The 21,511-nt window shown below is 48.1% G+C and overlaps 1 protein-coding gene across 11 annotated transcripts in view; it reads left to right on the top strand.

Annotated features, from left to right (window-relative positions):
• Positions 1-21,511, top strand: part of msi2b (musashi RNA-binding protein 2b) — a 556,019-nt gene that overhangs the window by 453,133 nt on the left and 81,375 nt on the right. For 8 of the 11 annotated variants that reach the window (XM_060848366.1, XM_060848365.1, XM_060848363.1 and 5 more), the window contains one exon: positions 17,360-17,476. In XM_060848366.1, the coding sequence (XP_060704349.1) occupies positions 17,360-17,476 (117 nt within the window). The remainder of the gene's footprint in view (positions 1-17,359; positions 17,477-21,511) is intronic. The other 3 variants (XM_060848367.1, XM_060848364.1, XM_060848361.1) reach the window with 1 other exon arrangement.

Below are 21,511 nucleotides of genomic sequence, written 5' to 3'. Positions count from 1 at the left end.
GTGTGTTGTCTGTGGAGTTGTGTGTGGATCGATGGGTGTTGTGTGTGGAGTTGTATGTGTTGTGTGTGGAGAGGTGGGTATTGTGTGTATGTGGTGGGTGTTGTGTGAGGAGCGGTGGGTGTTGTGTGTGGAGAGGTGGGTGTTGTGTGTATGTGGTGGGTGTTGTGTGTATGTGGTGAGTGTTGTATGTGGAGTGTTGGGTGTTGTGTCTTGAGCGTTGGGTGTTGTTTGTGGAGCGGTGGGTGTTGTGTGTGGAGTGGTGGGTGTTGTGTGTGGAGCGTTGGGTGTTGTGTGTGGAGCGTTGGGTGTTGTGTGTGGAGCGTTGGGTGTTGTGTGTGGAGCGTTGGGTGTTGTGTGTGGAGCGTTGGGTGTTGTGTGTGGAGCGTTGGGTGTTGTGTGTGGAGCGTTGGGTGTTGTGTGTGGAGCGGTGGGTGTTGTGTGTGGAGCAGTGGGTGTAGTGTGTGGAGAGGTGGGTGTTGTGTTTGGAGCAGTGTTGTGTGTCTGGAGTGGTGGGTATTGTGTGTGGAGCGGTTGGTGTGTGTGGAGCGGTTGGTGTGTGTGGAGCGGTTGGTGTGTGTGGAGCGGTTGGTGTGTGTGGAGCAGTGGGTATTGTGTGTGGAGTGGTGGGTGTGTTGTGGAGCAGTATGTGTTGTGTGTGGAGTTGTGTGTGTGTGCTGTGTGTGGAGCGGTGGCTGTGTTGTGTGTGTGTGTAGTGAGTATTGTGTATGAAGTGGTGGGTGTTGTGTGTGTGTTGTGGGTGTTGAGTGTGGTGTGTGTTGTGTCTGTGTGGTGAGTGTTGCATGTAGAGTGGTCTGTGCTGTATGTGGAGTGGTGTTCATGTGAACCATGTGTCGGACTAATTCATCCAAGACCATCTCTCTATCCGCTCACCCCTAAAAATGACCTGGATGTCAAACAAGGACCAGGTGGCCTGCTGTGGCCACATTGCTCAGAGTACTCACCCTTCGTACACCTGGTGTGAATGACCCCTCCTGTAGGGTTAGGGGGTAATCAGCACCTTCAATGGGAGTAAAGTAAGATGAAGCTAAAAAGGGAAACTTAAAGGGGACTGAAAGGTTCTTGCCAAATGATTAATCAGCCAGACAGATTTCGAAGTGAGTGTTGATGCTCAGTGTGAGCAGTGACTCAGAATACTGCATCCCTGTGCTGCAAGCAGAGTCTTGGAACGTAGTGACATTTTACCTGTTTACTGTGCTCCGTCAGTCTCTCCTCTCCCCACCAAGTATCACAGACCTACCTCAGCCGGGAATCACAGTGAGCCTAACCTTTACAAACTTGTAACCTTTCCCAATCTCTTTGTATTCATATCACATGAGCTGAGATAAATAGCTGATGATAAAATTGCATTTAAAGTTCAAGTATTTACAAAGAAATCAGAAATTAACATCTTCTGTTCACTTCTGGCAATCTTCTGGAGAAATGTTTCTGTTGGAACAGGGAATGGTGACGTGGCCTTGTGCTGGAGGAGGGGAGGTCTATTGGTCTAGGAGGGAGACTCGATTTACAGGTGGGGTTTAGCGAGGGGAGGAGGGAGTGCAAGAGGTGCAGGGAGAGTGTGACGACGAGGGAGAGTGAGGGGAGGAGAGAGAGTGGGGGAGGAAAGAGAGTTAGGGTGGAGGGAGAGTGAGGGGAGGAGAGAGAGTGGGGGAGGAGAGAGAGTGAGGGGAGGAGAGAGTGGGGGAGGAGGGAGAATGAGGGGAGGAGAGAGAGTGAAGGGAGGAGGGAGAGTGAGGGGAGGAGGGAGAGTGAAGGCAGGAGGGAGGGAGAAGGGAATTGGGAGAATGAGGGATGGAGGGAGAGTGAGGGTGGAGAGAGAATGAAAGGAGGGAGAGTGAGGGGAGGAGAGAGAGTGAAGGCAGGAGGGAGGGAGAAGGGAGGTGGGAGAGTGAGGGATGGAGGGAGAGTGGGGGAGGAGAGAGAGTTAGGTGGAGGGAGAGTGAGGGGAGGAGAGAGAGTGAGGGGAGGAGAGAGAGAGAAGGGAAGAGGGAGAGTGAGGGTTGGAGGGAGAGTGAGGGGTGGGGGGAGTGAGGGGAGGAAGGAGGGAGAATGAGGGGACGATGGAGAGTGAGGGAAGGAGGGAGAGTGGGAGGAGGGAGAGTGAGGGGTGGAGGAAGGAAGGAGAGTGAGGGGAAGAGGGACAGTGAAGAGGAGGAGGAGGAAGAGAGAGGAGAGGATGAGAGTGAGGGGAGGAGGGAGTTTGAGGAAGAGAGTGCGTAAGAAGAGGAACAGTGAGTAACTCACGTGGAGACTGATGGCCTTCAGCGTGCTGTGTGCTCTGGCAGTGGTTTATTATCTATGGCGCCCACTGCAGCAATTCACCCAAGCTTCTCCAACAGCTCTCGCCCAAGCCAGTACCTCTGTGCTCACCCCCACCTACACACACACACACACACACACACACACACACTCTCACCGACGCACCTCCCCCACCCCTCCGAGAGATCGATGGTAGGAGAGCAGGAATGAGTGAACACCACCACATCACTGCATTCTGCTAAATTTAACAGCCACAACAGGCATTTCCATCATCAAACTGTTCCAAGATGGTATTACACAGCTCTGGACTAGGTGGGACTTATACCTAAGCCTTCTGGCTCAGGGATAGGGACACTACCACTGCACTACAAACACCCATAAAACCCAAGGCAGTAATGCCATCAGATATGGGTCACGTGAAATCCCGATGAATGTCATCCAACTGAGTACCATGAGAAACAGCTGATGTGCAGTTGGGTTTTATATGGACTGCAGCTTAGCAGAATGAGAAGTGAGCTTATTCAAACGTACAAGATTCCGAGGGGACTCAACAGGGTACGTATATCGGGTGGTGTTGCCCCATTGCAGGGGTATCTAGAAATAGGGAAGCAGGCTTGCAAAATTCGGGGTTTCCAAATTCACACAGAGGTGGGAAGGAATTCCCTCTGTCTGAGCATGATTGATCATTGATCCTCAGAGAACATAGAATGTGGGTCATTCAATATGATCAAGGCTGAATTTGACAGGTTTTTGATTGACAACTTTGATTTGAAGTCTCCCAACTTGGCTGGGAACCCATTGCATGATGGGACAGACATGAGGGGCCGAATGGCCTACTCTTCATGTTCTAGTGAGATGTAGAATTTCTGCCAAAAAGCCCATTAGGTCAAAAGCATAAGACAGGAGTTGGATGTGTACCTGCAGTTATGGAATATCCAGGGGTTACAGTTAATGCGCAGGGAGAGCAATGCACATCAGCTGGTGAGCTGAATGGCCTCTTCCCATGCTGGGATTTTCCAGGATTCTGCTGAGTCTGAGTAAACGGCATGGGGGAGTGGGGGTGTGCTGAGCCTGGATCTACACACGAGGTGGGGGTTGGTGGGAGAGAATGGGAGGCGCTCGCATTGGACTGCTGAATAAACGTTGTGCAAACTCCGATGGTGCCATCAAGAACACCAAAGGGGGCTGTTTTCAAGGTGAGATGACCCCATCTGGTGTGAAACTCTCCGAGATGGAACGTAGAACAGCACAGCGCAGGAACCGGCCCTTCGGCCCACACTGCTGGGCTGAGCATGATGCCAAATTAAACTAATCCCTTCCGCCTGCCCTCGGTCCATATCCCTACAATCCTGACTTGCAAAATATGGAGTCTCCAACTTCACACAGAGGTGGGAATGAATTCCCTCAGTCTGAGGGTCATATGCTTATCTAACCACCCTGTATGACACCTACCTCCACCACAATCTCTGGCAGCACGTTCCACACTCCTACCCCTCTCTGTGCTTAAAAGAAAACCTGCCCCTCACATCTCCTTTGAACTTTCCCCCTCTCACCTTAAATGCATGCCTCCTCCGGTATTGGACATTTCAATCCTGGAGATGGTTTCAGCAAAGTCTAGGGGAGTAGAGCCCTCCCTGATAGTGTTGTGAGTGAGGGAGGGTTGGGATACCATCGGGACTGAGTTGCACTCCTTTACCCGCCTCTGCTTTGTGCGATATTCCCCCACTGGCAGCGATAGCTCTTTTCATTTGGTAGAACAGGTCCTTTCATTGCCATGGTGATGCGTTTTGTTGCCCTATCGGATCCCAGAGCAGCTGAGCCCTCGATTTGCACATTCACTCTCAGTCCTGTGGTTTGAGCTTGGGAATAAGGCTCAAGAGGATTGTATCGCGTCAGGGCTCAGTGACAGTAATAAGGAAAGGAAAGTGCAAAAAGGCAGCGAGACACACACAAATAAAATAAAATAAACAAGAAGAAAGAAATCAGGGCCTAGAATCTTTCTGGCTTCTAGTTTCCTCTTCCCAGCTCCAGCCCTGTTTGCTGTTCAACACCAAACTGTTTTCATTGACAATAGATTGAGGGAAGACCTTTTTACTTGGTGAATGGTTAGGGTCTGGGATTCATTACTAGAAACAGTATTGATCGCTGCCTTCCAGGGGGAATTAATTCAATACCTGAAGGGGGTATTAAAATCACAGCACTCTGGGGAGAGAATGCATGCTATAGGAGCGACTGGACTGCTCTTCGAAAAGAACCAAGACTGTCTCGGTGGGCCAAATGGTCTCCAGTGCTGCCTCTTGGTTCTCATTCAAGGTGAGGATGGCCATGCAGGGAGGTGACGGCCGAGGCTGTGAATCTAGAGACCCCGGAATGTTCTGGGGGCCTGGGTTCAAATCCTGCCACGGCAGGTGGTGGAAGTTGAATTCAACAAATACCGAGATTTAAGATACGATAGGGGGCGTTTCAGGGAATTTTAGATAAGCACATGAATATGCAAGGAATGGAGGGATACAGACCGAGGGCAGGTGGAAGGGATTAGTTTAATTTGGCGTCAAGTTGGGCACGACGTGGTGGGCCGAAGGGCCTGTTCCTGTGTGCTGTACAGTTCTAAGAGTCGAATGATTGCAGATTGTTGGAGTGAAAACTAGCCAAATCAGGTCAGGTCGGCTACTGTCCTTTAGGGAAGGGAACACCTTTACCTGGTCTGGGCTCCATGTGACTCCAGATCCTGAGCAGCGTGGTTAATACGTTCCTGGGCAATTGTGGATGGTTAATTAATGCTGGCCTGGTCAGTGATGAATGAAAGTTCAGTACCTGCGCTAAAGAACTGTACAGCACTGAAACAGGCCCTTCGGCCCACGAACATGATGCCAAATTCTACTAACCCCTTCCGCCTGCCCTTCGTCCATGTCCCTCCATTCCTCACATATTCATGTAATAATCTAAAAGTCTCTGAAACACCCTGTCGTCTCTTAATTCCAGGGTTTTGTTGAATTCAACTTGCACCATATGCCATGGTGGAATTCCCGTGGGAGACTGCTAAGTGTGATCTGTGCCTGGAGTTCTGCTGCCAATAAGGCAGGAGACCGCAGGTACCTGAGTTTGGGGTGAGTTTGCTCTGCCTCTGATATGACTCATAGAATCCCAACAGTGCAGCAAGAGGCCATCCAACGACAATCACCTGACAAAGGAGCAGCGCTCCGAAAGCTAGTGCTTCCAATTATACCTGTTGGACTATAACCTGGTGTGGTGTGATTTTTAACTTTGTAATCCAATAACAACATCATTTCTAAGATCAAGAAGGATTTTGCTAGAATAAACTTAAAGAATAGACAATAGGTGCAGGAGTAGGCCATTCTGCCCCTCGAGCCTGCACCACCATTCAATATGATCATGGCTGATCATCCTTAATCAGTATCCTGTTCCTGCCTTATCTCCATAACCCTTGATTCCACTATCCTTGAGAGCTCTATCCAACTCTTTCTTAAATGAATCCAGAGACTGGGCCTCCACTGTCCTCTGGGGCAGAGCATTCCACACAGCCACCACTCTCTGGGTGAAGAAGTTTCTCCTCATCTCTGTCCTAAATGGTCTACCCCGTATTTTTAAGCTGTGTCCTCTGGTTCGGCACTCACCCATCACCGGAAACATGTTTCCTGCTGCCAGAGTGTCCAATCCTTTAATAATCTTATACGACTCAATCAGATCCCCTCTCAGTCTTCTAAACTCAAGGGTATACAAGCCCAGTTGCCCCAGTCTTTCAGCGTAAGGTAATCCCGCCATTCCAGGAATTGACCTCGTGAACCTACACTGTACTCCCTCAATAGCCAGAATGTCTTTCCTCAAATTTGGAGACCAGAACTGCACACAGTACTTCAGGTGTGGTCTGACTAGGGCCCTGTACAGCTGCAGAAGAACCTCTTTGCTTCTATACTCAATCCCTCTTGTGATGAAGGCCAGCATGCTACTAGCCTTCTTCACTACCAGCTGTACCTGCATGCTTACCTTCATTGACTGGTGTACAAGAACACCCAGATCTCTCTGTACTGCCCCTTTACCTAAATTGATTCCATTTAGGTAGTAATACCATCTTCTATATCATTAATATATATTGTAAAAAGCTGCGGTCCCAGTACTGGTCCCTGTGGTACCCCACTGGTCACTGCCTGCCATTCCGAAATGGAGCCGTTTATCACTACTCTTTGTTTCCTGTCAGCCAACTAACTTTCAATCCAAGTTAGTACTTTGCTCCCAATACCATGCGCCCTAATTTTGCTCACTAACCTCCTATGTGGGCCTTTATCAAAGATGGTTTTACTTGCAAGGGTGCCTAAATTAGGTGGCGCCTAAATGTCAGACAAGGGCCATTAATGAATTTAGGAGAAAGCTCTTTAAGCAGAGAGTGGTGGGAATCTGGAACTTGCTACCACAAGGAGTGCTTGAGATAAATAAGATGATTGCATGTGAGCCAATGAGATCACTGTAGACCCACTCTCCCATTGGAGGGAGATGAGTGGTAGGGAGTTGACCACGCCTCAGGTGAGGGATGATATTGAGAAGGAAAGTCCTTCATTGTAACCTCACCTAGTGCAGGGGGAATTGTGCCCATTTTGTTGGTATCACTCTGTGGCGCAGACCAACTGTCCAGCCAACTGAGCTAACCAACCCCCTGTGTTTAAATACTTGAGGGAGAATTGACTAGAAGGATCTGCAGAAGCTATGAGTGTGATGTATAAACACCAGCATGGTCCCATTCTCTGCTGCAGTGCTGCTGATGATGAAGGGTCTGAGCTCATTGGGTAGGCTGGTACTGTTTTCGCTGGAGTACAGGAGGTTGAGAGATGATCTTACAAATGCTTATAAAATCATGAGGGGCAGAGGTCAGGTGAATGGCAGATGACTTTTCCCTAGGGTGGGGGAATTCAAGACTAAGTGGGTATATTTTTAAGGTGAGAGGAGAAAGATTTTAAAGAAGACATGAAATGCAACTTTTTTTACACAGAGAGTTCGGAATGAACTTCCTGAGGAAGTGATGGATGCAGATACAGTTACAATATTTAAAAGAAATTTGGTTAAGTAATTGAATAAGAAATGATTGGAGGGATATGGGCCAAGCGCAGGCAGGTGATGAGTTTAGTTCGGGAACGTGATCAGCATGGACTGATTGGGCCGAAGGGTCTGTTTCTGTACTGTATGACTGTATGATTAAGATTGTTTTGTGGAAGATTTGTCTAATTGTTTGTTACTGCAAGACCATCGGTCATAGCTGGTCCAACGATGCGAGTAGTTTGCGATTAATGTCATGGAAGTGTGTGCAATCTGCCTGACTTACATTCTCGAGCCCAGGCTCTTAGACCACAATTGTTTCATTGAAAAAATCCGGTTCCCAACGGTTCAATCCAGTTTAAGCTGGTGTTAATTTGGCTGTGACAGTTTGTGAAGAGAGTGGTTGGATTACTGTTGTGAGGTAGCTCATTCACCAGTTCAACTAAGTCAACCTGGAACTGTTCCCAAACATCCTCCTTGGAACACATCAGTGAATCGCTGGATGGAATATTTCTTTTCCCAGGGGCCGGGAAACCTTTGAAGTTTCTGCGATAAATCTCCCTTCATCCTCACACTGACTGCTGTGTGTATTTGAAGTAAATATATTAATATGCTTTCATAAAAGGAAAATGTCCAGCTGCTACAGTTGGAGTTGAATTAAACGGGTAGAGCTACCCAGGAAGAAATGTTCAGAAAACTGCTCTTTATTAGAAAGAGTTTTTTTTTGTCTGAAGTTGCCAATGACATTCCAGTGAGTTTCTGTGTAATTTATTCTCAGTAATGTGTAAAAATAAACTTGATGTATTGACACAAGTTCCGTTTCACTTCAGTTTGGCTTTGACAAGATGGCTGAGGAAACATACGTGTCCATTTCTTCAGCAAGATTTTTGGACTCTAAACAGATCACATTCGGGTGACTGAGTAATTCACATTCGGTGACTATTTTTTCCCTTTCAGCAAATACTGGCTGTTGTTGGTTGATGAAGCACTCGTCTCTGACCAGGAGACTGCACTCTCTGTGTGGACCACATTGTATGTTGCTCAATGGGTTTCTCTATGAGATTTTCAGACCGTCCACCTTCCTGTGAAAACCACTTTACTTGCTTTGATGGATTCTTTCTGCTTTTAAGCAGCTGCCCACATCATGTTTTTGCGTGGATCTTTCTTGACCATACTTGAACACAGCAAGTCATTTTTACTCACATCCTGACTCCCCCAAAGCCTGTCCACCATCAACAAGGCACGAGTCAGGAGTGTGATGGAATTCTCCCCAGTTGTCTGGATGGGCGCAGCTCCAACAACACTCAAGAAACTTGGAACTATCCAGGACAAAGTAACTGCTTGATTGACACCACATCCACAAGTATCCATTCTCTACACCATTAACGCGCAGTAGCAGCAGTGTGTACTATCTACAAGATGCAGTGCAGAAATTCACCCAAGATCCTTGGACTGCACCTCCCAAACCCATGACCACTTCCATCTCGAAGGACAAGGGCAGCAGTTACATGGCAATGCCACCACTTTCAGGTTCCCCTCCAAGCCATTCACTATCCTGACTTGGAAATATATCGCCGTTCCTTCATTGTCGCTGGGTCAAAATCCTGGAATTCCCTTCCTTGGGGCATTGTGGGTCAACCCACAGCAGGTGCACTGCAGCGGTTCAGGATGGCAGCTCACCCCCACCTTCTCAAGGGGCAACTAGGGACGGGCAATAAACGCTGGCCCTGCCAACGACTCCCTCATCCCACCAAGTGAATAAATGAAACAAAAGAAAACTTCCTAGAAGTAGTTGGTTCTTCGAGTGACCCTCTCAGTATTTCTGATAGCTATGGGTTCTTCAATTCATACATAGGCCTGTAGCTTTCAGCTGGCTGTGCTCGTGACCTTCTTGTAGACTGGCCAATCCGATTTTGCCACCCACTGAATGTGACTGCAGTGGTGAAGATTTATACATCCAACACAACCTGGAGTTGGGGGGAGGAGAGAGGATCACTCAGCCCAAGGTCCCTCATCCACCCAGAATTGCCACAAACAAGGCACCCGACTGCTTGTTGTAGGAGTCGATTGGCTCAGTTGGCTGGACAATTGGTTTGTGAATGAGAGCAATGCCAACAGTGTGGGTCACCTCCACCGGCTGAGACAACCATGAAGGTGCTTCCTTCCCAGTGTGTCCCCCTTTCCTGAGATGTGGTGACCCTCAGGTTAAACCACCACCTGTTGTCCCTCTAATGAAAGAGCAGCTCTGTTGTTCTCTGCAACAATGGCGGCTTTATCTTTACACGGATCCACTCTTTGGCCCAGAGGTCCATGTCACGGGCTCTTAGTCACTCTTAATACTTTCATTTTGTTCGTTCATCGGATGTGGGTGCTGTAACGAGGTCAGCCAGGTGGACCTCATAGAATAGGAGTTCCCTGATTGGGGCTGTTAACCTGGTCCAGTCAGGGAGCCCTGGCTGACAGAGGGATGAATGCCCGGGATATTGACTGTGTTGGAGACCTGTTGAGAGGCAGTGCTGTTACAGAGAGCCCAGTGAATGTGAAGCCGCAAACAGAAGGGTTACAAGATAAACTGTACAGCTGTAAAATCTTGCGTTGTATTCAGTGTTGCAGGATGACGCCAGACCATGGTGTTTATCACACAATAAAGCACTTTTCACTGTATTTATGTATAACACGTGACAATAAATCGAATTCTAATAAATCTGATTTTAAAGGGTGATTGGTGATGGGATGCCAGCCTCTGAAGGGTTACTTCAGATGTCACTGGCTGGGTTGGCATTTAGTACCCATCCCTAAATGAGAAGGTGGTGTTGAGCTGCCTTCTGAACTGCTTCATAGATCCCTGGAATCCTGAGTCCATTTTGTTTTGCTTTCCATATCAAGCAATGAGGATAAAGATAAAAGTCTGGTCACATTGAGACAGCATTTACATATTCACTCATGTTGTCATGGGCTCCAGAGCTACAGGCCCAGAGCTGGGAAACAGCATTGAGGGAGTCCAGTCTTTGCTATCCAGTGCAGACACCAGTGCTCCCTCTAAAATGGGGTAGCAGGCAGGAGGTAGGTTCGTGCAGAATTCTGCTGAACTGGGAATCGTGCTGGGAATGTGTATCCTCTCCAAGTGCACAAAGCACCTCAGGGATAGCCTCAAGGCCTCACTGGGTGAAGTGCAGCATTCCCGCCGACACCTAGGAATCCCTAGCCCAAGAACATCCAAAGTGGAGGAGTGTCCGAGAAGGAGTCAGTCACCTCGAGACTTGCTGTGGGAGAAGAAGCAGGAGCTGGGTGGATACAGTCTAAGGAGCGCACTGCCACACCATCGCCCCACTCACCCCCTCCCTGCGACCATCGCCTGCCCCTAAGTGTAACAGAGCCTGTGGGAGCCCCATTGGTCTGTCCAGCCACTTACAGACTCACCCTGAGAGTGGGAGAGAGCCATCCTCCTCTGCGAGGGACCGCCGATGAAGGAATGAAATCTATTGAGACAGCCTGACCTCCATCCTGACTCTCTCCCCTCGATCAAGCAGTCCAGATGTTGATTAACTTTAAGCACCAGTTCAGCTCAGTTGGTAGCGTGTTTCATAACGGTTGGTGGGTCAGTACTGAAGGAGCACTGAGTTGCCAGAAATATCCCCAAAGTTAGTGACTGGCCTCCTCAGGTGATCAAGAAAGATCCCACAGTCGCTGTTTGGTTGGAGAGTTGACAGGTCCTTAGAGTCCTTCTGACATCATGGAAAGAACAGATTATCCGGTCATTGCCTCACTGCTGTCTGTGGGATCTTGCTGTGCGCAGATTGCCTCTCACTTTCCCCCCTATTTAACTTCTCAAAAATTACTTTGGTTTTGGGGCAGTTTGGGGAATGCTGAGGATGTGAACAATGTCAAAGAAATTCCATTTCAGATGCCAGAGAAAGTTAGATTCACTTTCAGTAGCCTCCATATCATTGTAAACTCATGTCCAGGGATGCTCGAGGGCATTAGCATCATAGAATCCTGACAGTGTGGAAGCAGGCCATTCAGCCCATCGGGACCACACCAACCCTCCAAAGAGCATCCCACCCAACCCCACTGCCTCTGTCCTACAACCCGTGTCTAATCCACCTAATCTGGACGTAATGGATGATTTAGCATGGCCAATCTACCTAACCTGCACATCTTTAAACTGTGGGAGGATTCAAAGCACCCAGAATGACCCACACAGACATGGGGAGAATATGCAAAGCCCCACACAGACAACCCTCCAAGGCTGGGATTGAACCCAGGTTGTTGGCGCTGTGAGGCAGCAGGGCTAACCACTGAGCCACCGTGAGTAGGAATTGATTATCAAAGTGCAAGGCTACGGGAAACAAGTAGGAAGTTGGCAGCAGCTCATGATGGGTTTGAAAGGCTGATGTTTACAGGATATGCTGATTGGCCATGAGAATTCTGTGATGTTACACTGACATACTTCATGATGAGATTCTTGGAAACATAATACCAACAACCACCTGCATTAACAAAACACCTTTTCATTTGGCAAAATTTCCCAAGGTGTTCACAGTCCCAGGGCTATCGGACACTGTCATGTAAAGAAGCGTTGGAAACAGCTGACCAAAAGGGGCTTGGTCAAAGAGCGAGTTTTCAAAGGGCAGGTAAGAGGTCTAAGAGAAGGGGAGGTTCAGGGAGGGACTTTGAGAGCTCAGGGCCCATGGAGTAAAAGGCACAGCTACTGACGTTGGAGGGAAGAAAGTCAGGGGCTAAGAGGTTAGAGACTGGAGCAGAAGTAGGTGGGGAGGAGGACTGGCCAAGGGAGGAGGTACTTCTGAATGGTCGCCCCATGTGAGCAAGGTTCGCCTGACAACAAGCATAAGGACCAGAAATTCGAGGAGGCCATTCAGCTCCTCCAGCTGGATCTGCCAATAAATACGATCCTGGCTGATCTCATCTCAGCCACAACTCCACTTTCCTGCCCGCTCCCCATTACCCTTCAACCCCGTTACTAATTAAAAGTCTGTCTGTCTCCTCCTTAAACTTAGTCAAGTGTCCCAGCATCTACAAAACTCTGGGGCAGTGAATTCTACAGATTCACAACCCTTCGATGTCTCTGTGGTGAGTTAGTAAGATGGATACAGAACTGGCCTGGTCATAGGTGACAGAGTAGTGGTGGAAGCGTGTTTTCTGACGGGAGATCTATGACCAGTGATGTTCTGCAGGGATCAGTGCTGCGATCCCTGTTGTTTGTAAATGATTTGGAGGAGAATGTCATTGGCCTAATTCGTAAGTTTGCGGATGACACAAAGACTGGGGAAGCGGTGGATAATGAGGAGGATTGCCAGAGGACACAGCAGGATATAGATAGGCTGGAGACTTGGGCAGAGAAATGGCAGATGCAGTTTAATCTAGACAAATGCGAGATGATGCATTGTGGGAGATCTAATGCAGGAGGGAAGTATACAGTAAATGGCAGAACCCTTAGTAGTATCAACACTCAGTGGGATCTAGGTGGACAGGTCCACAGTTCCCTGAAAGTGACAACACAAGTGGAAAATGATGAAGGACTTATGACCAAAACGGCAAATCTCCTGCTCCTCAGATGTCTCTGACTGGGTACAGGTTGTGGGTTTGGAAGGTACTGCCTGAGGAGTTTTGGCGAATTTCTGCAGTGCATCTTGTAAATGGTACGCACTACTGCTACTGAGCGTCAGTGGTGTAGAGAATGGATACTTGTGGATGTGGTGCCGATCAAACGGGCTGCTTTGTCCTGGATGGTGTCAAGCTTCTTGAGTGTTGTTGGAACTGCACCCATCCAGGCAAGTGGGGAGTATTCCATCACACTCCTGAGTTGTGCCTTGGAGATGGTGGTCAGGTTTTGGGGAGTCAGGAGATGAGTGACTTACCACAGTATTCCTAGCCTCTGACCTGCTTTTATAACCACTGTGTTTATGTGGTGAATCCAGTTGAGTCTCTGGTCAATGGCCAGTGGTAACCTCAAGGATGTAGATAGTGGGGGAATTCAGAGATGGTAACACCACTGAATGTCAAGGGGCGGTGGTTTGATTGTCTCTTACTCATAATGGTCATAGCCTGGCATTTTAGTGGCGTGAATGTTACTTGCCACTTGTCAGCCCAAGCCTCGATATTGTCCAGATCTTGTTGCATTTGAATATGGACTGCTTCAGTATCTGAGGAGTCATGAGTGGTGCTGTTATGTAATGTAGTTACCTGTACATTGAGTGTGTCTGCATGGTTGGGGAGGTGATAGGCAGCAAAGCAGAATAAAGTTGAAATTCTCAGATACCATAAATCTCTTTGGGTTTCACCCGGGTGACATTTCCAAGATGCCAGACAAATTTTGAAACAGCCATCGAAGCCCAAGTTGTGTTTCCATCGCTGTGAATTTAAAATTTCCCAGCACAGATGTTGAAAGGGTTTGTTTTTCACTTGTGAGTGAGAGACAGCCATGGGCAGTAGAAGTACACAGCAGGAGGATTTAGCTCCTGGAGAGCTCTCGGCTTATTGCAGCCCGCCCATCCTCCAGATGGTTCCTTCACACGCTCCCACGCTCAGTGGGAGCATCGGAAAAGATTTGAATTTGCCCAACATGATTGCAGATCCACCTAAACCATTTAGACTGCTGGCTGTTGGATTGATTGACAGCTTAGGCCTTGTGTTGATTGTTTTCCTGGGGAGGAGCTGATAAATGTGGATATGCCCCCAAACTCTGATTTCCTGAATATTCCTGTGTGGCGGGAGGGATAGTTGAGAGGGGCTGTGTGTTTAACGAAAAGATAAAGATTAGCTTCGATCTCATTGGCTCATGGAACAGGCCCAAAGCCTACCTCCATTCTGGTACATCTCCAACTTTCACCTTTTCCGTTATTTTTATCAATTTTGTCTCTTTCCCCCTTCCATGGGCTATCTTTCCGCATGTCACCTGCTGAATTAAGGTGCTTTTCTTCACACTGTGTGGGGTATTTGGCTGTGGTGGGCTTCACAACCAAGACCAACCCTTTCCCTGCTGACTGCCCACATGCGTGTGGATGACCGTGGGCCAGGATTAATGAAAATGGCTGGTGTTTTGTTCCCCCAACCTCTCAGCAGTTTATACCAAAGTAACATACTTAGTTGTAACCAGTCGAAGTAGGAGAGGTGACCCCTTAACCCTACCCTCCCAACCTCACCCACTTCTATTTCTGAACTAGGAGAAATAATCCAAATGACTCGTTGTACACAGGGAGACCATTAGTATTGATGAACCACCTTCTTCCCAAAAGGTGTATGTCTTAGAGTGGTTTAGAAACCTAGTTTTGTCTGCCCCTCTAAGGTACGGGAGTAGGTATGCTAGGATCAGCCACATCCCCCACCATCTACAAGAAACCCTGCAACAACTCACCAAGGCACCTTCCAAACCCACGACCACTTGTATCTAGAACGTCAAGGATAGGAGATACATGGGAGCACCACCACCTTCAAGTTCCCCTCCGAGACACTTGCCATCCTGACTTGGAAACATAACGCCGTTCCTTCAGCATGACTGGGTCAAAATCTTAAAACTCCCTCCCCAACAGCATAGTGAGTGTTCCTGCACCAAATGAACTGCAACATTCAGGAAGGCAGTTCCTGGGCTGTTCGGGATAGGTAATACAGTCTGACCAAGCTCTACTAAACTTTGGTTAAACCACACTTGGAATACTGCGTCCAGTCCTGGTCGCCCTATTATAGGAAAGGTGTGGATGCTTTGGAGAGGGTTCAGAGGAGGTTTGCCAGGATGCTGCCTGGAATGGAGGGCTTATCTTACGAGGAGAGGTTGACTGAGCTCGGGCTTTTTTCACTGGAGAAAAGGAGGAGGAGAGGGGACCTGATTGAGGTATACAAGATAATGAGAGGCATAGATAGAGTCGATAGCCAGAGACTATTTTCCAGGGCAGAAATGACTAACACAAGGGGTCATAGTTTAAGCTGGTTGGAGGAAAGTAGAGGGGATGTCAGAGGCGGGTTCTTTACACAGAGAGTTGTGAGAGCACGGAATGCATTGCCAGCAGCAGCTGTGGAAGCAAGGTCATTGGGACATTTAAGAGACTACTGGACATGTAGATGGTCACAGACATTTGAGGGTGCATACATGAGGATCAGTGGTCAGCACAACATCGTGGGCTGAAGGGCCTGTTCTGTGCTGTACTGTTCTATGTTCTACGTTCTAAGCCTAAAGTGCTCACATCATCTGAGCAAATTAAAATTATCTGTTGTCTTTTGCTAGGAAGTGCTGATGCCACACACTGGCTGATAGTTCCACCGTTTCAACTGACCGCAACTAATCACAACCTTAAAAAGCACGCAACAGATTACAGAAGAACATCGATTATCCGAACGAGATGGGCAGGCATTATTTCATTCGGATAATTGATTATTTGGTTAATTGATTTCCTCTTTTCTGTGCCATCTGCTCCCCCTTCAGGAGACTAGGCAGTAGTACACTGTGTGCAAGCCCCAACCCCCATATCCACTCCCTACCCAACCCCAACCCTGTCCAACACCACCCTGCCACCAGCCTGCCTCTACCTATTTAATTATATCACTTGTCCTCTCTCTATCTAATTTGGGCTCTCCCTACAGCCCAACACGTCCACACTGACCCTCTGAAGAGTAACCCACCCAGACCCTTTCCCCTACATTTACCCCTGACTAATGCACCCAACACTATGGGCAATTTAGCATGGCCAATTCCCTGACCTGCACGTCTATGGACAGTGGGAGGAAACTGGAGCACCTGGAGGAAACCCATGCAGACACGGGGTGACAGTCATCTGAGGCGGGAATTGAACCCGGGTCCCTGGTGCTGTGAGGCAGCAGTGTGAGCCACTGTGCCACCACCACCACCAGCACCCCCCCCCCCCCAACATCTCTTTTCTGTGATGTCTGCTAGGACTTCGAACACCTTTCATCTTTCCATATTTTTCTTTCATTTTGGTTCTTTTTTTCCCCACCCTTTTGATCTCTCTATTTGTATTTCTCTTGCTTCTGCCATCTCTTTCACTCTCTCTCACATCTATTGCTTCTTTCTCTCATTGTCCCTTTCTCTCTCTCTCTCTCTCTCTCTCTTTCTCACTCTCTCACTGTTACACACAGGAAGCAGATAAGAAACATGAAGTAAGCCGATTCCTGTTTTATCCTATGCTCCTCCACATTTTGAGTCCATTCTGTGCTGTCCTGAGAAGCTGCTGTATTGTCAGAGATGTTATCTCTTAGATAAGAGATTAAACAGAAGCTTCATCTGTCCGCTGATAAAGATGTGACCAAGATCCAACAGCCTCCTGGAAGCAGAACACAGAGATTTCTCCTTATGTGTGTAGGCCAGTTATTGATTCCCACCCCACCAACCATTGTCACTGATGGGGCCGGTAACAAAAGGTTTTACTGTTTGTTGGATTGTGCTGTGCACAAATTGGTTGCTGGATTTTCCTGACATAACAAAAAAGCACGACTGCACCATCGGAAACAAATTGTAAACTGCTTTTTTGCTCTCCTGTGGATGTCAAGAATCCAGTAAATAAAAGTACTTTGGAGTGAGGAGACGCCAGAAGTAACCAATAGGAGAGCTGAAAGCAGGTTTTGTTTTGTTCTGTGAGTTACTGAGATCTGGGTTATGCTGCCTTAAAGGAGGAGAGGCAGAATCAATCATAACTTACATAGAGGGGTAAGTGTCTGAAAAGGGAGGAATTAAAGGGACTTGGTGTAAGAGAGTGTGGGTTGTGGAAACATTTAGTCAGCACATTCAGAGAGCTGACATGGACCCAGAGGCCTGAAAAGATGTGATCTGGTTCCAACTAGATTTATGCACCTTTTTCTCATTTCCTTCCATCCTCTGTCCAAGCTTCCCAACAGCGGTCTAAGGCCTAGTATCTGGTCATAACTGAAACAGAGTTACACATGATTTTGCTCATTTCCTTCCGTCCTCTGCCCAGGTTTCCCAGCAGTGGCCTAAGGCCTGGTATCTGGTCATAATTGAAACAGAGTTACACATGATTTTTCTTGTTTCTTTCCCTCCTCTGTCCAGGTTTCCCAGCAGCGGCCTATGGCCCAGTAGCAGCAGCGGCAGCGGCAGCACGAGGCTCAGGTAGGGGCACCCGTGGAAGAGGCTGCTACATGGCATACCCTCAGAATGTAGGGGCAGGTAAAGCTCTGTCGGTATTCTGTGTGGCCTCAGCTGTCCACCGTCACTCTCTTGTCGTTACTCTGTCGGTTCCTTGTTCTTCTCCTGGGGGTAGTGGGGATTTGGACAGAGCCTGGTGGGGGGGGAGGGTGGGGGAAGGAGGGTCCAAGGTGGGGAAGGACTACATGAATCTACAAGCAGAAGCCCCCAGCGTATGTTGGCCTGGAGCATGGTGCCAGGGAAGGCTGTAGTTACGAACGAGCTCCTAAGCATATCGTAACGAATGGGGGCGGGGCGAGGGGGATCAGGATGGACATGGGGAATGAGATCAGCGAGCTTTTTTCTAAACAGAGAATGAGGATTAAATTGTCAATCCCAAATTATGTTCCATGCAAACGTGTGTTGCTTGCAAAGGATTGCCTGTTGAGAATGATGTGTGCTGGCTTTATCTGTGATGCTGAGTCTGGTGATTGGCCAGTCGCTGGATTAGGCCCCCATTCAATCCTGTCCATTGCTTTTATGAGCAATTTTTTAAAAAACACATTGTTTTGATGAAGTAATCATTAGTTTTGGGATTGCTACCCCTTTCTTAAGTCTTGTTATAAATTGAAACTTATTCCTTTCCCTGTTTTCTTCCTCTTTCATCATCTCGTCTTCCTTCACTCTCTCTTCCATATCCTCATTTCCTCTCTTGCTGCGCCATGTGCATTCTCTGTCTTCACCTGTGCTCCCCCTTCCACCTTGCTCTCTTTCATCTTCCTCATTCATGGATTTCATTTTCCAACTCCATTCTTAACCTATTTACCTCCATCCATGTCCTCCCACTGCTCTTCCTCCTTCATTCTTGTCCACTCTTCCCTTTCTTTGCCACCTCTCTTTTTGCTTATCATCATCGCTTCCTTTCCCACCATCCATTGCTCCCATCATCCCTTTCTTCCCCAACACCCACTGTTCCCATCATCCCTTCCTTCCCCACCATTTACTGCATCCATCATCACTTATTTCCCACCATCCAGTGCTCCCATCATCTCTTCCTTCCCCACCATCCAGTGCTCCCATCATCTCTTCCTTCCCCACCATCCAGTGCTCCCATCATCCCTTCCTTCCCCACCATCCAGTGCTCCCATCATCCCTTCCTTCCGCACCATCCACTGCTCCCATCATCCCTTCCTTCCCCACCATCCAGTGCTCCCATCATCCCTTCCTTCCCCACCATCCAGTGCTCCCATCATCCCTTCCTTCCGCACCATCCACTGCTCCCATCATCCCTTCCTTCCCCACCATCCACTGCTCCCATCATCCCTTCCTTCCCCACCATCCAGTGCTCCCATCATCCCTTCCTTCCGCACCATCCACTGCTCCCATCATCCCTTCCTTCCCCACCATCCAGTGCTCCCATCATCCCTTCCTTCCGCACCATCCAGTGCTCCCATCATCCCTTCCTTCCCCACCATCCAGTGCTCCCATCATCCCTTCCTTCCGCACCATCCACTGCTCCCATCATCCCTTCCTTCCCCACCATCCACTGCTCCCATCATCCTTTCCTTCCCCACCATCCAGTGCTCCCATCATCCCTTCATTCCCCACCATCCACTGCTCCCATCATTCCTTTCTCCCCAACCATCCAAAGCTCCCACCACCCTGTCCCCCACCATTACATCCCACCATTCTTCCATCATTCTTTGACTCTGTTTATTGTCTGTCTGTGCCTCACCTGCCCCATGTTTCCCCACTGTTTGCACCTCCCTAACCAGCTAATCTGGCACAAGACCCGTCAGGCCACAGAGTATGGATAGATTCGTTTTAACTTTGTTTCATTTGTTACATCAGAGTGCTTTTGGTGCCATTTTTAAAAAAGAGATTAAATTAGAACAAAGCATTTGACGATTCTATGCCTGAATCATACTTTTTTTTAAAAAAAAAGTGTTTGTGGGTATTAATAACTGCAATAAACCAAAATCAAATGGAGATTAAGATGACTCTGGCTGGCAGGTTTGAAGGACAGCGGTAGATCCTTGTGTGTTTTTCTGGGTGCTGAGATTGAGGGCTAGTGACCAAACTCCAAAAATTGCCATTTCCATGTTTGTTTAGCCTCATGAGGTGAAGCACGTGTTCCACACACTATCTCTGGGTAGGTTTAAAGTCTGTTCGATGAGATTTAGCAGTGGTTTGTACCAAATGTTCACAACATGCGCTGCACTAAGCATGATGCAGGTGTGTCTTAGAGGGCAGAAACATCAATGTAATTCCTCCTCCCTGCCACAGCAGTCACTGTCCCCATCCAAACGTAAATCAGTGGTGCAACTTCATCTTCATCTCCAAGGCTGGAGAGTGAATGAAGGAAAACCCTCCCCCAAACTCAAGTTGTTTCGTTAACTGGAGATCTAGGGCAATTTAATGTTCTGTTCTCTTTCCTGTTACCCTCTGCGCTGGGCTGGTGCATGAGGTGAAAGAGAGAAAGGGATAGGCACAATCTATCCAACTTAGGGTTTCCCCAGCCTCAACTCCACCCCACCCCCACCTCCCCACTCCATCCGATCTTCCCGTGCCTCATTGCCATCACATTGGTTTTGTAATGGCTTGTTAATCATCAGATGATGGAAAGTTTCCTTCTCACTGTTTCCCCACCCACTGCTCCATGTGGACATCCCCATTGGATACGACTTTGACCAGTTTTAGATGCTGGCTTCGGATTGGGCTGGAGCTTGGGATTTGAACCCTGTGACATGCAGGCAGGAGTGACAACACACCATGGTGTAAATTCCTAAACTCTCTTTCAAAGCTTTTCATTGACCTCACTGACAAGTCAGAGATGGGGCAGTTGTAACTCCTGCCCGTTGCTCCCCAGGACAGTTCCTGCCCTGAGCTCAAAGTGTCCATTTTGTGATGGCCTGAATTTCAAAGTCACTCAGCAAGGATTGGCCCATCTTTTTCCTTTAGCTTAGAGGGTCAGCTGTCATACTCTAGAGCTCCCACAGAGTAGAAAATGTTCTCCTCTCAGTCAGAAGATTGTGGGTTCAAGACCTCCCTGGACACTTGATCCCAAAACCCAAGTTGAGGCTCTCCAACTGAGGGAGAACTCCACTGTCAAGAGCTGAGGTCTTTCCAATAAGAGGCAGGTCCCTAACGGATTGATGTAACACGTCCAATGACACCGTCTTGAAGACGAGGAGTTTTCTCCCTGGGCCAACGTTTATCCCCAAACAACATCACTCGAGCAGATTATCTGGTTTTACTGTGTAGTTTTTTTTTGTGTGGGACAGATTGGCTGCAGTATTTCCAACAGTACAGCACTGAGTCCAGAAGTGCTCAATTAGTTATAAAGTGCTTGGAAACATCCTGAGGTCATGAAAAGCGCAACATAAATGCGAGTCTTGGTTGGATCTTCACCTCTTGGAGCCCCAAGTAGTTCTATCCTTGCCTCCAAAAGCAGTGAACCCCCCCGCTGCTGAGCGAGCCTGAACTTTAGTGCAGCCTCAAACCAACAACAACAAATCAGAAGCTAGGACAGATCTACCTGAGGGTAGACCGGCAGATTACAGATCATCCCAGAACTCAATCGGACTCTCCCTGTGGGAAGGGTGGCTGGGCTGCGATTAGAAAGGTGAAGAAAGAATGGGATAGCTCCCTCTTTACCTGTGGTCAGTTTATTATTATTACTGTAGCTCAACAATCACCTATGTTGAAATCCATTTGGTAGAGTTTTGCCCACAGAACACAATCTGCCTAAAGTTTGGCGAGTTTACATATTCACTGTGTGGTGCACCATCACTTTTATGTGACTTTCCATTCCCAATTCTAAGTCACTAATCAATATGGCGAATATTTGAGGAATTGTGGTGATTCCTCAAAACTGCGAGTAACACTTGATAAACGATAGCAGCACAGGAAGTTGTTATTTCTCTCATAAAAACTGTGCTGGCCTATTCTGTTGGGCTTTGTCATGACCAGTCCAAAGGTCCTAGTCTCCCCTCCCCTCACTAGACCCTCTCTGATCTTCCCTCTGTGACTTCCCTCAAAGACTCCACAGTCAGTCAACCCTGGTACAGAAAGCTC

The sequence above is a fragment of the Hemiscyllium ocellatum genome, chromosome 31, assembly GCF_020745735.1.
Source record: "Hemiscyllium ocellatum isolate sHemOce1 chromosome 31, sHemOce1.pat.X.cur, whole genome shotgun sequence".
Taxonomy (NCBI): Eukaryota; Metazoa; Chordata; class Chondrichthyes; order Orectolobiformes; family Hemiscylliidae; genus Hemiscyllium; species Hemiscyllium ocellatum.
This window is presented reverse-complemented; position numbering and strand designations above follow the sequence as displayed.